This window comes from Rhizoctonia solani, chromosome 6, assembly GCF_016906535.1.
Source record: "Rhizoctonia solani chromosome 6, complete sequence".
NCBI classification, from domain to species: domain Eukaryota; kingdom Fungi; phylum Basidiomycota; class Agaricomycetes; order Cantharellales; family Ceratobasidiaceae; genus Rhizoctonia; species Rhizoctonia solani.
In genome coordinates this window covers 2416213-2432125 of record NC_057375.1, presented here as the reverse complement: position 1 = coordinate 2432125, position 15913 = coordinate 2416213, and the positions used below count along the sequence as shown (strand labels likewise).

General features: G+C 48.1%; 4 protein-coding genes across 4 annotated transcripts; 3 read left to right on the top strand and 1 right to left on the bottom strand.

Moving 5' to 3' along the window:
* Positions 1–1572: 1572 nt before the first annotated feature.
* Positions 1573–6618, top strand: RhiXN_06175 (SNF2 family amino-terminal protein; the record flags this gene model as incomplete). Its single annotated transcript, XM_043325991.1, has 14 exons — positions 1573–2124; positions 2180–2447; positions 2501–2677; positions 2734–3276; positions 3337–3596; positions 3659–3934; positions 4001–4485; positions 4581–4746; positions 4809–5144; positions 5210–5383; positions 5443–5860; positions 5924–6001; positions 6059–6235; positions 6293–6618. The coding sequence occupies 14 exons, from the start codon at positions 1573–1575 to the stop codon at positions 6616–6618; spliced, it is 4236 nt and encodes a 1411-aa protein (XP_043181423.1).
* Positions 6619–8381: 1763 nt separating this feature from the next.
* On the bottom strand, positions 8382–8741 carry RhiXN_06174 (uncharacterized protein; the record flags this gene model as incomplete). Its single annotated transcript, XM_043325990.1, has 1 exon — positions 8382–8741. One exon carries the CDS (start codon positions 8739–8741, stop codon positions 8382–8384), a length of 360 nt encoding a protein of 119 aa, XP_043181422.1.
* A 1131-nt stretch (positions 8742–9872) lies between these two features.
* Positions 9873–11060, top strand: RhiXN_06173 (Retrotransposon-derived protein PEG10; the record flags this gene model as incomplete). The annotated part of the gene is made up of 1 exon (XM_043325989.1): positions 9873–11060. One exon carries the CDS (start codon positions 9873–9875, stop codon positions 11058–11060), a length of 1188 nt encoding a protein of 395 aa, XP_043181421.1.
* Positions 11061–11113: 53 nt separating this feature from the next.
* Positions 11114–14470, top strand: RhiXN_06172 (Reverse transcriptase (RNA-dependent DNA polymerase); the record flags this gene model as incomplete). Its single annotated transcript, XM_043325988.1, has 2 exons — positions 11114–12737; positions 12798–14470. 2 exons carry the CDS (start codon positions 11114–11116, stop codon positions 14468–14470), a joined length of 3297 nt encoding a protein of 1098 aa, XP_043181420.1.
* Between the last annotated feature and the right edge of the window lie 1443 nt (positions 14471–15913).

Sequence of the window (15913 nt, the reverse complement as noted above, 5' to 3'; positions counted from 1 at the left end):
ACCTAACCTAACCTAACCTAACCTAACCTAACCTAACCTAACCTAACCTAACCTAACCTAACCTAACCTAACCTAACCTTGCCAGCCACTCCCTAAGCGTCACCAGCTTGATTTTGGGTAAGTTCTTGTCGATCTGCTCCCTTTTATCAGTTTCAAAGGTTGCCTCGTCCTCGGTATAGTTTGGAGATGAATAGCGCAAAGACATGGTTGAGAAAAGCAGAAGGTACAAAGATCAAGAGGAGAGAAGTTGGTTTCAAGGTAAAACCCGTTAGTTAGATGGTCTTCTGTGAGCTTCAGAGTACTTATAATCAGTCAAACCAAAATCAGATGAACGACTGCACAAATAACGTTATTGGTCAAAAGGAATTTACCAAGACTGATTGTCATATCCACGGCCTCAGGTACAACATAAGAGCAGTCAGCCATGCAAAATCCTGATTGATTAAACCATGATACCGTATCACCTGTCGCCATGAAATACATGGCAAATCTCATGTCAAACCAAGATCAGCATTGATTGCATGTCCCCGCACTGCTGATCACATGTTGCGTCAAGGTTGTGTGATTGCTCATAATGGTCTGCGCATGGATATCATTTACCAGGGTTGGGTGTGTCTGTCTTGCGTTTCCATACTCAATAGGCTGTGTTTCACTACCGGACTGCGGAACTCGACAAAAGAGACTGTTTAATTTGAGCTGCCATAGTGGCTGTTCTAGAATGTGCCTGTCAAATGTTGACACCAGCGGTGCGCCACAACCCTTAAGACCAGTACCTTAGGTCTTGACGCAAGCCTTTCAACAATGGAACTATTGAACCCAATATTGCACTTTTTTCTGCAAGCACTGCTGATAAAGTATTTGCGTGCAAGCGTCCAGCATGACGTGAGCAGCATTTCTCCAATTGTGGAAAGGTGAGTAACGAAGTTAGAAAGGAAACATTGGATCTTAATAAGGTGACAAACCTTATTCCGCCACATGATAGAATTGATTAAAAACAAAATGAATTCTTGAAACCAACAATTGAGTGAACATCCACGGTTGTTGTTCATCAAGCCTTCAAAAGAAAAGAACATATTTTATACAAGATTCTAAGGCACGGGGAATCGTTCCAAGATGATCCAAGCCTTGCACTGAAACTTAATTTACCCCTGCATTTATCTTAGCTCAAACGATCTGCAATCTGACTGTCATCAGTTAATTTTGGCTGTGGGGGTTCCCACTTGAGAGAATCAAATGTAGATACAGACAGCCAAAGATTGAATACGGCTGAGATGCCTAATATGGGTAATGCCTCAGCTGAAAACTGCTTCCTTTAACGGTATTGATTGGCTTGGCATGACAGCGGAGCTTTGAGGATCCAGCAGACAAAGTCTGAGACAAGGTAGCACTTTCTTATGATCGCCATGAGACATGTGATTGTAATCCTGGAGGCCATGATACAAAAGAACCAATGCTCGCAGGTAGCAATACCCCCAAACGTGATCTTTGCAGTCCCAGCTACTACTTGAGCTACTTAGCAGTCTATCACCACTATCTCACATTTATCCTTTTCATCACACTTAGATCCTCACCATGCCTTTGACTCCCGTTGCCCACTCCGTTCTCTACCTGTTCGAAGCTGCTGCTATGAACGAGTCACACCCGTTAACCTGCCCTCCCTGGACAAGCAACGTGTGGAGGGAGCTTTTTGGGCTGTTTCCTCTAAAGGGTAGTGAGGACTATTACGATGCTGAGATTGATGTAGTTGGCGACAGTGACCCACAGTTGGATTCAAGCAAGGAACTGGGCCTCACCATGCCCGAGTCTTCAATTGCCTTGATCACCGAAAATTGCCGGAAGGCACTTGGGCTCCATGAGCGTCAGGCTGCAGAACGCTTCCTGCAATATTTCTGGGATACCTGGAAGGCGGATTATGTGAGGAAGATACCAATCCGCGAGACAATCAAGTCCACTACTCGAGGCGAGAAAGGTGGCCCGGACCCTTATGGGTATGCTGCGTATCGCAACCTGGTATTGGCTGCAATCAACAGGAAGGGCGGCGTCATGAATCAAGTGGAGGAGACTTTGGGAAAGATTGGGGCTACTCCTGCCGATCTCTGGAAGGATGACAGAAGCTTAAACAGGGTGAGTTTTACATGACCAAGTACGTCTCAGTATTTGACCACAATCATACACGCAGGAACGTCCAGCTACCAAGCGTGTTCTTGAGCATCAGGTGCCTATAGCTGACACCCATGCAAGGCTGGAAGAACGAGATGTGCAAGCAGCTTTGGCTCGAGCCCTATTTGGCGATGCAGGGGTCAGCAGTCGTGGGACTGTTGTCCCAGAGCTGATCCCTACAATTTGTTGCTTTGCACAGCGCAAGTATGAGAACCTTGCGCGGAGCTTAAAGCGTAAGGTAACCACATCATGTGCTAGAATGCAAAAGGTCGACAGTAAACTGGAAGGTAAGCAAGCCAAGCTTCATGAAAAACGCCAAGCTAATGGATTGTTATAATAGATGCTCAAAGGCTCAGATCCCCCAAGGCATTGCGTGACGCAACAAGGGCTTTGACTGATTGGCGGAAGATAGCAATAGGGACAAAGGAGGTTGATGAGCTTCACTTCCTGTCCAGGGAACGTACGCTGAAGCAGTTATGGTCAAGTCTTGGGTTTGGAAGTCTTGAGGATGATCTGAGTGAGTACCAACCAGCTTGTGTTTAAGTTATTTGCTTATAGGAACTCTTGAACCAGCGGCGTCAAAATCTAAAAGCAAGTCAACTCAAGATGGTCCAAGCAAAGAAGAAATGCAGGCTGCCTATGCTTACTATGTTGAGGAGTACTGCTATGGAGTTGGCTGTCTTGACAAGTCCGAGCTTCCTATCCCTACAGTTGGTGTCTCTGGTCTCCACAGTTTGGTGGATGGGTGCAAGGATATTGGGGTATTGCATCTCAAGTCCTTGTCCACGGAGGCTTTGTGGGCCCAGCTAGGACTGCCAGGTGTGGATCAGTTCCCGTTTGCAGAGCCTGGCACTGGTGAAAGTGCCAAAGACATGGCTCCACTGGCCAAAACTCGTGCGGTGCCGTTTTGGCATCAAGTGGTAGGCACTCTCAGAATCTTGGAAGGCGCTTTCACACAGAGAGTGGGCGATTGCGCCCAACCAACTTTACTGTGCAACAATGTTGGACTTGGAAAGACGGTGCAAATCATTGGGGTCATTAGCATGATCCAACATTACTATAAGCAACAGGAACTGCCAGCCAAAGAGCGTCTTGCAACACCCATGTTTATCCAAGGTGAGTGGTGTTTGTGTGGCTGATGTGCTGTTTGGTTGACTCTGACTCTGTGACCTGTAGAGCAAAGCTCGCCATACTTTGCAGGCCAAAAGACCATACCAAATTTGCCATCAATTGTCATTACTCCGCGGACACTTGGCAATCAATGGATGGAGCAATGGAAGAAGTTTACCCAGCTTGGTAGTTTTGTTCCTGTCCGGTACTCAGTTGAGAGCGGCACCCTTGAGAGCTTCTGCAGTGACCCAACAGGTCCATACCGCGCTGCAGCTGGACGAGACTTGGAGCATGCAGGGCAAGTGGTTATCATTGCAGACCTATTGGTAAGTGTACATTCATTGACTATGCTGGTAGAACTATTAAATAAATCCGGTGACCTTATCAGGCTATTGCAAAGGAAGCAAAACGGTGCTTACAGCTCCCTCCTGCATTCAAGGGTAAAGATGCAAGGGAGTACGAAGCTAAGGGAGAGACACCTGCTTTCAAGGCAGGGATCAGCAATGCAGGCTCACTCTTTGGAATGCGCTTTCGGGTGGCAGCTGTGGACGAGATACACAATCTCCGAAACAGCAGTCACACTCAACGAGGGGTTCAGCTCATTACTCAGTCCTCGTCCTTGGTGATTGGAGCAACTGCCACACCATTGTTTACGTTGCTCAAAGTAAGTCATTTGACTATGTTATACACCAGCGCATCATTGACATTACGTTACGCCTGTGCGTACTAGTGCCTGCTTGCTCTTGGACAAAACCTGCGCTACCAGCCATTGCTTGGTGAGCAAGGAGTTCAGGTCTGGAACGAGATGCAGGAAATGCTGTCAACTGGTAATGAAAGTTGGAGGCTTACAAGCACAGCGGTGATTCAAGCCACAGTAGAAAGGGAGCTTCAAGCGGCACTTTCACCCGGCAAAATTCCCTTGTACGACCCCCGCGCTGCTAAGATCAAGGAAGAACTGGAAAGCAAGTACCAGGCTGAGGACCAGCGGAGCATCCTCCATATGATTCATGTCTCAAAGCAGCCACTAAACATGTTGCGCTTGCTTCTTCTCCCCATCATGATTTGTCGCACAAATGAGTCCTTAGACTATTTGGGCAGACAAATCTTGGATCTCCCGTTTGTACAGAAGTTCATTGCTTGGGCACCCATGAATGAAGAAGAGAAAGAAATGCAACGGGTCATCAATCAAGAGCACACACAGCAGAAGAGCAAAAAGTATGTCTTGCCCTTTTTTGCCTTTCTCTCACATATAATCTCCTGTCTCCGTATTCTATCACACAACAACTGACTTTGTTGATGATTTATAACAGAACAAAACTGGCGCAAAAGGCTAAGGCTGCCAAGAGACAAAAAAGAAAGCGAGCGCAGGACAATGTGGGTGACAATGGGGATGAGGATGTAGATGAGAATGCATGGAATGGGTCTCAGGCACAGGGGGAGGTGGAACGGAGTGATTGCAAGAATGTCAGGTGGCATGTAAGTCAAATTTGCTTTCCCATATAAGCTAATTACACCAACGCTTACCAATCTCAAATCAGAACTTCCTGATAGAACAGAAGTTTGCTGGCATGCTGGCTAAGCTGGGAGCGCTACGGCTGGAAGAGCAGGCTCAGGAGCTTGATCGTGGTACCTTGACAAACAAAGTCACCAACGACTGGACAGTGGAGAATCTGCCCCAGAAGATGTCCACAAGGATGCAATGTGTCATGGGACTGATTGAGTGGTTCTGGATCGGCAACCCCAAACCCGTTGCATTGCTTGAGGATGGTACGCTAGATAAAGCAAGGCTTGTTCAAGAACCTTTGCCCAGCAAGAAGCCGCGGAAGTTTCTCATATACGTGGAATTTCAGCAGCACCAAGCGCTCATTGCAAAGGTCAGTGCTCTTATTTCTTGCAAGTTATTTGTAACTTCACGTTTGATGACTGAAAATTATATCAGATGCTCACTCTCAAAGAAAAAGACTATGTGACGTACAACGGCTCTATGGCTACCACCAAGGGTCAACGGTCTGTTGAGAAGTTTGCCAACGACCCATCATGCCGAATCATGATCATCAGCAATGTAGGCTCAGCTGGTCTCAACTTGGTGGAAGCCTCAGTTGTGATCATTGTAGTATGTATGGCTCAATGTTTGCATCACTCAGTTTGTCTAACAAATTTTCCCATCTGCAGAGCAGTGTTTGGTCTGGGCTTGAGCTTGACCAAATCATGGGTCGCGTTGATCGCCCTGGGCAGCTGCGAGATGTAGCTGTATACAACATCATGGCGCCAGAGGGAATTGATCTGGCCCTGAATGTTTACGCAGATAGTAAGGCACAGCTCTCTAACCATTTCCTGAGCTTGCAAAAAACCTTGCAAACTGTGTACTCGGAAATTGCTCAGCCACACTCCAATGATCACGATGAGCTTGACTTGGAGGAGATCCCTGCAGTCTCTTCAACAAAGGGTACAAAACCATCCACTTCCAAAGCTGGGCCACGCAAGAGAAAAAGCCAAAATGAACAATGCTCTCAAGATGCAAATGCTGTTCAAAAGCTAGCCCTAGCCAAGGCACTGGGATCACAGGTTTCTGGTGCTCCCTCAAGCAATTGTACGTTGCTCCAGCCTAGATAAAGCTTGACCATTGCTGATCAGGAGCAATGTATTCTGACAGTAGTCCCTACGACACAGAGCATGCAACCTCTTCCAACATCATCAACAGGAAGCACAGAACAAACTGATGAGTTGTTGAGTAAGTTCTTCTTGGATATTGATTGCGGAGTGCAAAGAGAATATTAACGTTGTGAAGTATCCCAGGGTGTACCTACCACTACACCAAATGCCATTGGTGCCCGGACAATGGTGGCCAGTAGTCAACAAAAGACTAAGTTCCATGCAAAAAAGGCAAGACTTGGTCACTCTTCTTCTGACCCGTCATTGGTGGCTGCGGCAACAGCACAGCCAAGTCAGCCTTTATCTGCGACAGGTATGGATCCATTTAAACACATTTTCTGCCAAGGTTGACACACCTTATCTGTTCAAGGGCCAATATTGGTGCCAGCCAAGAAGCGCACAGCACCGTCCATGGATCCACCAAGCAGCATGCCAACACGTACAGATCCAGCTGCCAGTGGTAGCTCTTCAAGACAAGCACCAATTGTTCCCAGGCCATCTGGAAGTGCGCAGCCAAGAGCAGCTACTGCTACACCGGAGCAGCTGTTGCAATTACAGCCTGGGTCTAGCTCCACAGCACCTACTACATCTGGGCACTCAGTAGTCACAGGAGGTGGAAGCTCACAGAGGAAGGTGTTCCATCTGAAAGCATCAAAACTCTCAGCTAGTAATCACTCTGTTGACGCAAAAAAGTAACAATTTGAAAATCTGTATAGCAATTCACTGGCAAGTGCTTAATAATATTATATTGTATAACAAGCCATAGGGCCCCCTGTAGAAAGACATAGAATGGGTGTCTTTCTGTAAGGATTTTAGAAATAATTGGTCTCCTAAAATGGTCCGCCGGGATGGCTTGGAATTGGCCTGCACGCAGGAGGCTGTGCAAGCTTGGTCCAACAAGTAGACCTGTCCAAAATGCCTTTCTGTAAGCCATGGCCCATGCAAATAGAAATTGCGTTCTAAAAGTAAATTTTTAATTGAATTTAATTTTACTCCTGTACCAAGTCCGCCCCAATTATCCAGTGTATGCGGGCATATGTTATCATACATCATATATGAAGCTGCAAAAGTATACAAAAGGGTGTATAACAGCTCAAGGATGTAATTGAATAACTTGGTACAATGAACTCCCTTAAATGCTTTGACTATGAAGAGGACACTTGGGCTCAAGAGGCGCATTGGCGTGGCCCTTGCTTTTCCGCAAGGGCCTGGGGTTGGATCACGCGTTCTCAGCAGGCATATTGAAGTGGTGAGTGGGGAGCAAGTTTGTACAGGTGGGAGAGCGCAGAGGACTGAGGATAGGGGAGGCTGCTTTTTGTTTGCGCCGCCCCTATCCCCTGTCTCTAATATATTGTAATTACTGTTGGAATATATGCAGTCACTGCAAAGCGCCAAACTCCCAATTTGGTTACAAATCTTCAGGGCCTTATCTTATCAGCTTGATCTTGTTCCATTCTAAAGCTTGATACGTGCTTTACAAAATAGAAGGGGGGGATACCCCCCCTCTCTAAAAAAAGATTTTAGATGTTTAAAACACCCCCCCTCCAATATCCAAATCTGCGTCCGAGCGCATTCCACACCAAGTTCCACGGTGTGATCTGCATCTGGACTGGGCCTCATTTCTAAACTGACTTTTAGAATGTCCGGGATGTTCTAAAATTGTTACAGAAAGGCAGCCAATGGGTACGTTTCTGTAAGGATTTCTTCTAAATTTGTTGTCCTAAATTGTTCCGTCAGGACGGGACGGACTTGGCCCGCACAGCAGAGGCTGTGCTAGCGCTTGGACTTCATGTATTGCCTTTCCGTAAGGAATGGTCCATGTAAAATAGACTTTACTTATAAAATCATAATTGAAAATCTATGTACATGATCAAAGATCCCAAGTCAGTTGCTGTTCTTGCAAACTGGTGCGCTTGTTGATTGTTTCATGCTTGGTCAGCAGTGGCTAATCTTCCATGTTGGATCACCAGACTGAGGGTGCGTTCATAGGTGGGTCAAACAAGATAGGTCAAATGTTTTGTTGAGTACACGCAATGTTGTGATTAAAAATAATTATAGAGCTACATGTAAGGTTTTTGAGACATCTGGCTATCACATACTGGGTTCTCAAAGTTGTAAGCTTAGCTGCAAAACGTCAAGAGACATTTTGCATAAAACAATCAAAGGGGGGACAGCGCTAGTACATCCTTAAAAAATAGTAGGGGGTAGAGCGGTGGGTGGTCATGTGACTCACCCTCACAAGGACCCCCAATTATCACAAGGGAGGCTTCTTTGGAAATCCAGCCCTCTACTAGTGTTCATATCCGGAAGCTTTTTGGCGGCCGCTCATAGGACTCATGTCCGGAACCCAAAGATGCCTCGGACCCCAAGCCTTCCATGTCCGGAAGTTGAATGATGCCTTGGGCCGTATGCGCCCGGCGCTTAAATGTATTTATCTCTAAATATATACATATTTTTTTTTATGACCCCGCTCCAGTTTTTGAGCCCACTTGCAGTATGCCGGCCTTCTCTAGCTCGGGTAAAAGTTGCGTCAGTTCATTCCTATCCTTGAGAATGTGGCAATCCTTCAACTCCACGTCCTCAGTTTCCGAGCCTGGTGTGTTTACAATGCCGACGCGCATCAAGAGCTCATTTGTTGGTACCAGTTGGTAGTAGGGGATCTCCATTGGCCAACCAAGATGTATAGCCCGGTACTTGGCCCGCAATCCAATCTTCTGATAGATTTGGACGGCGACATATGAGATATGGCCAAGATGGTTGGTTTGGGGGACCCATAGGTTCATCCCATTGTATCCACCCTCCTTGATGTATATAGCCATAACTATAATATTCAGTTTGAACTTGTCCATATACGATTGAAACAAGACTTATGTTACAAACCTCCCTGAATACACCATTGGAATCGCCTGATTTTTCTACTATTTTTACTATTTTTTACGGACTCTTTATCTTATGTTTTTCGATCACGTGATCTCGGCGCTTATTATGCCGAGATGCCGCGCCGAGATGCCGTGCCAAGGGCGCTTAGGAGAAATCCACGCTTCTGCGCAGCCCGCAGCACGCTTCTCTTTTCACACATGTACTTCTTTTCTCACGCGCACAGACCATGTAGATAGTGTGCTCTTTGTTATATATACAGTAGGAAAATCGCTTGGAAACCCCAAGTCGATTTACCTCGTCTCATACCATTGAGGAGGATCACCCCCAGCCAGCTAAGTAGCCGGCCCCTAGTAGTTCAGCAGCTTACTCCTTATTGCGCTTACCACACCTCCAGGGCTAAGCCCCCCTCGTCAGTAGTTAGATAGTAGAAGGGTTACCTTACGTAGCCGTAGTATAGCCTTAGATAGTAGTCGTGTACCTTTACTTGTAGTAGTACGGCCTCAAGCGCCCGATCCACTAGCGTGTGACCAACCTTATAGTTGGGTCACAACATTGTAAATCGACTTTTCGTAGGCTTGATCGACAAACGAGAGGAACTCCCGTACTAGCACGAGGGAAAACGGGTGAACGGACTCCCCTTTCAGCTTTAATAATCAAACAGCTGTCGGTCCCACCCAGTACCAAATTGCTATAAGGCGGACAGTCTCTAATCGTCCGCATACCACGTGTTTTGCCGGAACACAGCAGTTAGCGACCCTAGACAGCCGAATCACCCACTTGCAAAAAACCCGCTCATATCACGATTGCCAGATCTGCTGATTTGTTGTAGGGATTGTCCAACGCTAGGTGTTTGACGCAAGGGTTTAGCGTTCATACACTGCGCAAAAACCGCTCATAAGTCCTGTATCAGGCATCTATCCCCCCACGCCGTCTCAGAAATTCCATCCACACGCTCTGGCGTCCTACACCCCTACTCCCGTCCCTCTAGTCGCTCCAGTCGCCGTTCCGTTCCATCCCGTTCCCAACCACCCACTCGCAGCCCATCTCCCACTTTGCAAAACCTGTCAGGAATGGAACCGGAGCCGTCCCCTACCGCTCTCCTCAAGGCTATCACAGCCCTCACCGCCACAATCGGGTCCCTCCAGGACCAAGTCCGCGCCCAGAGCCAACAAATCACTGAGCTCAGGGCCATATGCAAGGAGACCGCAGACCTCCTTGGGGATAAGGACCAAGGAACAACCCAAGCCAAGCCTGGCCCATCGACTGGGCCTGTCACTCCTCCCACCCACTCCGGGGGAGAAACCCACACTCCAGGAACGGTTAGACCTGGACTTAAGGCCCCCTTTCGCCCATCAAGGGGCACAGGCTTCGACTCAGAAGAAGAAGAGGAACCCAGGCGAGCTCCCAAAAAAGAGCCTTGCGGAACGCCTAGGAGCCTAAGCTCCCTTACACCCTTTGACGCGGGATCCAGCACCAAACGGCCCAAAATGGACCTCCCGGACCCTTACAAGGGCGATACTAGGGGCCGCAAAGCCACCCAATGGCTGGATCGTATGCTTCTCTGGGTTGCCCTGCATAGGGAACAATTTGATGAGGAGGAGCAAATGGTCGTGTGGATACTCTACCACATGACCGATAAGGCAGCCGACTGGGCGCTCCCCCTCATTGGATCCATTATCAAAGGAGAAGGGAATCCCCCCACTACCATCCTGGCCTTAACGGCCAAATTCAAGGAGGCATTTGCAGACCCCGATGCCAAGAGGGCGGCCGCCAGAAAGATTGCCGCGCTAACTCAGTCCACAACTACGGCTGAGTATGTAACCGAGTTCCGCAACCTCATGGCGGAGCTCGACTGGAACACTGAGGCATTCATTGCCCAGTTCACGCGCGGTCTTCACTGGAAGGTGAAAGAACTCCTGTCCACCAAGGACAATATCCCCGACGACGACCTTGAGGCTATATTCACCGCCTCGGTCAAAATAGACAACATTCGTCGGGAGAACAAGGAGAACCGTCCCAAAAAGGCTCCCACCAAGGCCCTGGTCACCGCGACCACATCCACCACTACCACTCAGAGGGTCCGTCTATCAGAGGATCCTAACTACGTAACGCCGGAAGAAAGGGACCGCCGCCGCGCATCTGGGCTATGCGTCAAATGCGGACAAAAGGGCCACGGCATCAAGCAGTGCCCCAATGGTTGGAAGGCAACCCCCAAGGAAACAGCCAAGGTGGCCCAGGACGAGTCGGAAAAAGAGTGAGGCCAAGGATTCCCGTCAAACCCTTGGTCTCCAAATTAGAATCACCTATATCTATGTCTGAGTTTGTAAATATTGCCATGGACTCGAATAAAAAACCCCTCCTCTTTTTAGACATGATACTACGTGATTTTCCGACGGAACCTATAAAAACCCTGGTGGACTCAGGAGCCACTTCCAATTTCATATCCCCCTCATTAGTAGAAAAACTGAAAATACCAAAAACCCAACTCAAAAATCCACGAGTTGTGAGGATGCTAGATGGTACAATATCCCAGACTGGTCGCATATGGCACCAGGTTCAACTTGCGGTTTCGGCCAATGGCCACCCACATACCATTCCTTTCCTAGTGTGCCCCATTGGGAACACGCCCGCCATACTTGGCATGACATGGCTCACTCAGGAGTCTCCCCTCATTGACTGGACCCTAGGCACCGTTACCTTCCCTGAACAAGCACAGATTGCCTCGGAAGAAGAAGCTGACTCCAACCCCCTAGCGGACCTCCCCTCTCAATATCACGAGTTTGCCAAAGTATTTGGCGAAGAAGAGTTCAAGGTTTTGCCTCCTCACCGGGATTACGACATTGCAATAGACCTTACCCCCGACGCAAAGTTAACTCCAGGCCCCATATATGGAATGACCAATGCAGAGTCCAAAGCCCTAAAACAACACATTGACGAGGAACTGGCAACGGGTAAGATCCGCCCTAGTACCTCCTCGGCAGGCGCTCCGGTCATGTTTGTGAAAAAGGCAGATGGCTCCCTCCAATTGGTCGTTGATTATAGGAAGCTGAATGAGGTTACCCACAAAAACGTCTATCCCCTACCAAGACAGGACGACCTCATGGCAAAACTCAGGCACGCAAAGATCTTTACCAAGTTGGATTTACGCTGGGGTTACAACAATGTACGCATCAAGGAAGGAGACGAATGGAAGACGGCCTTTAGAACCAAATATGGCCTCTTTGAATATCTAGTCATGCCCTTTGGTCTCACCAATGCCCCTGCAGCGTTCCAACACTTTATGAACGATCTATTTAGGGACCTGATTGACGTAACTGTGGTGATTTACTTAGACGACATCCTCATCTTTTCGGAAAAGCCAGAAGACCATCCAGCCCATGTCAGGGAGGTACTATCCCGTCTTATGAAGAATCAACTGTTCTGCAAGCTGTCCAAATGCCATTTCCACGTGACCACAGTCGACTACCTGGGCATTGTCATATCCCCTACAGGCTTTTCTATGGATCAGAAGAAAATTGAGGCAGTAACGTCATGGCCACAGCCCAAAACAGTCAAACAAGTCCAAGCGTTCCTAGGGTTCGTAAACTACCTCCGCCAATTCATCCCAAATTTCAGCTCCGTCGCACGACCACTCCACAACCTCACCAGAAAGGAAACCCCCTGGTCATGGGGTAACCCAGAGGAAGAAGCGTTCCAGGAGTTGAAACGTCTAGTTACCCGGGCACCCGTGCTTATCCATTCCAACCCTAGTCTCCCCTACTACCTTGAAACAGACGCGTCAGGAGTAGCCATGGGAGCAATCCTTAGTCAAAGAGGGGAGGATAATTGCTTACACCCAGTAGCCTATATGTCAAAATCCTTCTCTGGTGCTGAGGCCAATTACGACACCCATGACAAGGAACTCCTAGCCGTCATCAAGGCCCTAGAGGAGTGGCGTATCTTCTTGGAAGCAACGGACAAACCCATACAGGTGTTCACGGATCATTGAAATTTAGAATATTGGATGCAGGCCAGAACCTTCAATTGCAGGCACGCCCGATGGCGCATATTCTTAAGCGACTTTAACTTTGAGATCCACTACCAACCAGGGAAACAGTCGGGTAAACCGGATGCACTGTCCAGGCGAGCAGACTATGTTGATAACCCCTCAGAACCAGAAGTCATGCTCCCCGCAGAAGTCTTTGCCAACACGTCAGAAGAAGAATTGGAAATTGTCATGGAGATCCGCACTAAGCTCAGGGAAGACCCATCCCTTGAACCCATTATCCAATTCCTCACAGAGGACGCAGACAACGCTCCCCCCTCCATTCGTAAGGCATATAGAGATTATGACTGGGAAGAAGACCTCCTTTGGTATCGTGGAAAACTAGTGGTCCCGGACTCAGAACCCTTGAAGGAGCGATTGTTAAGGGGGTTCCACAACTCACCCCTGGCAGGACACCCTGGGCAACAGAGAACCCTAGAACTCCTGAACCGCAACTACTGGTGGCCAGGAATGAAGTCATCTGCTAAGGAATGGGTAGAATGCTGCCCTACCTGCCAAGCCAACCGCCGCGCACACGCCCCCGTCATCTCCCTAAAACCCTTAGAAGTCCCCCCGTTCCCTTTCCATACAATATCCTATGACTTCATCACAGGATTCCCTAAGTCTAACGGGTACGATGCGATTCTAGTTGTAATTGACTCCTTCTCCAAGTTTGGCCACTTCATTCCAACAACAAAGAAAGTCACAGCCAAGGGCCTAGCAGATCTATTCATCACCCACGTTTGGAAACTACACGGACTACCAGTCAAGACAGTCTCAGACCGCGGAACCACGTTCACAGGGAAATTTCTAAGGGCACTGTACCAACGCCTTGGGATCAACCCAGCCTTCTCCTCAGCCTACCACCCGGAGTCGGACGGACAAACGGAAAGAGTGAACCAGTTCATCGAATTCTATCTTAGATCCTATGTGGCGGCAGACCATTCAGACTGGGCAACCTGGTTACCACTAGCAGAATATGCTTACAACAACGCTAGACACTCGGCTACCGGGAGAACCCCCTTTGAACTTGTCTATGGAAGAAGCCCCGTCATGAGCCCGTCCAACGTGCCGGCTAACGTCCCAGAAGCCGATCAGGTAGCAGACACCCTGGCAAAGGAATGGAAAGAGGCGGAATCCGCACTCAGGATGACCAAGGAACGTATGGCAGGGGTAAAAGGAACAATCCCAGAATACGTTGTGGGTGAAAAAGTATGGCTGGATGGAAAGAATGTCGAGCTTAGGACCAACTCAAACAAATTGGACCCTAAACAGCTAGGACCCTTTGAAGTCACAGAAAAAATTTCCACCCACGCCTACCGCCTCAAGTTGCCGGAAACTCTTAAAATCCACGATGTCTTCTACGTGGGCCTATTGTCCAAGGTCCATGAGTCCCCAAGTCAGCCGCTCCCTGAACGACCCCCTCCAGAAACAATTGAGGGGGAAGAAGAATACGAAGTAGAAAGGATCATTGACTCAAAAAGGCAACAAGGCAAATGGTTTTACCTGATAAAATGGAAGGGCTACGGACCAGAAGACAATTCTTGGGAGCCAGAAGAACTGTTAGAGCACAGCCAGGAAGAAATCAAACGCTTCAACCAAGCTAGACTCAAAAAGGCTCGTGACGCCGCCAAGAGCCTTTAAGGGGGGGGCAATGTTACAAACCTCCCTGAATACACCATTGGAATCGCCTGATTTTTCTACTATTTTTACTATTTTTTACGGACTCTTTATCTTATGTTTTTCGATCACGTGATCTCGGCGCTTATTATGCCGAGATGCCGCGCCGAGATGCCGTGCCAAGGGCGCTTAGGAGAAATCCACGCTTCTGCGCAGCCCGCAGCACGCTTCTCTTTTCACACATGTACTTCTTTTCTCACGCGCACAGACCATGTAGATAGTGTGCTCTTTGTTATATATACAGTAGGAAAATCGCTTGGAAACCCCAAGTCGATTTACCTCGTCTCATACCATTGAGGAGGATCACCCCCAGCCAGCTAAGTAGCCGGCCCCTAGTAGTTCAGCAGCTTACTCCTTATTGCGCTTACCACACCTCCAGGGCTAAGCCCCCCTCGTCAGTAGTTAGATAGTAGAAGGGTTACCTTACGTAGCCGTAGTATAGCCTTAGATAGTAGTCGTGTACCTTTACTTGTAGTAGTACGGCCTCAAGCGCCCGATCCACTAGCGTGTGACCAACCTTATAGTTGGGTCACGACAACTTACCTCTCCCAAGTACAAGCTGTTTTTCCGACAGAATCCAGACAAAAGACCCGGAGTATCAAAGGCAGGGAGTAAATCTAAGAAAGTACTAGGGGCGGACAGCGCGCTATTCCGTTTGATTATATCCTTCCCAGGCCGAATGATATTACGTGCGGATAGTTTGCCTAAACTTGCCATAGTATGTGTACGAGTTTTAAGGATGATTGCAAACAAGCTCCGACTCTAACAATGATCACGCAATACGCTAAGAACAGCTAAATTTTTTGGCATGGGAAGACAACAGAAGTTCCCCGAGCCTTAGTAATCCTGAGCAAAATGCAAGCGCATATACCTGGGACTTCAAACTCAAAACAGAGGATGAAAACAATTGATTTTAATTTAGACTAGTAAATACAGTAGCTAAATGTACCAGGAACGCTACCTAACTCCCAAACAACAACGCGAGTTGAATACCATCACAATCAAAATTGATTGTTTGACGGTGTTAGCACCCAGAAAAACAATCACCCAGAGAGTGGACCTGCACGTGATATCTGGAAGCCAAAGAAGCCTCCCCCAGGATAATTGGGGGTCCTCCCTCACATAACTGTGGGTGGTATAGTTGCGTACCAAGTATGCAACTCTGCATGAGCAGTGCAGTGGGTGGTCACGTGACTCACCCTAACACAATTGTGTGTGGTATTGTTGCGTACTTGGTACGCAACTCTGCATGAGTAGTGCGGTGGATGGTCACATGATTCACCCTAACATAACTGTGGGTGGTATAGTTGCGTACCAAGTACGCAACTCTGCACAAGTAGAGCGGTGGGTGGTCATGTGACTCACCCTAACACAATTGTGTGTGATATAGTTGCGTACCAAGTACGC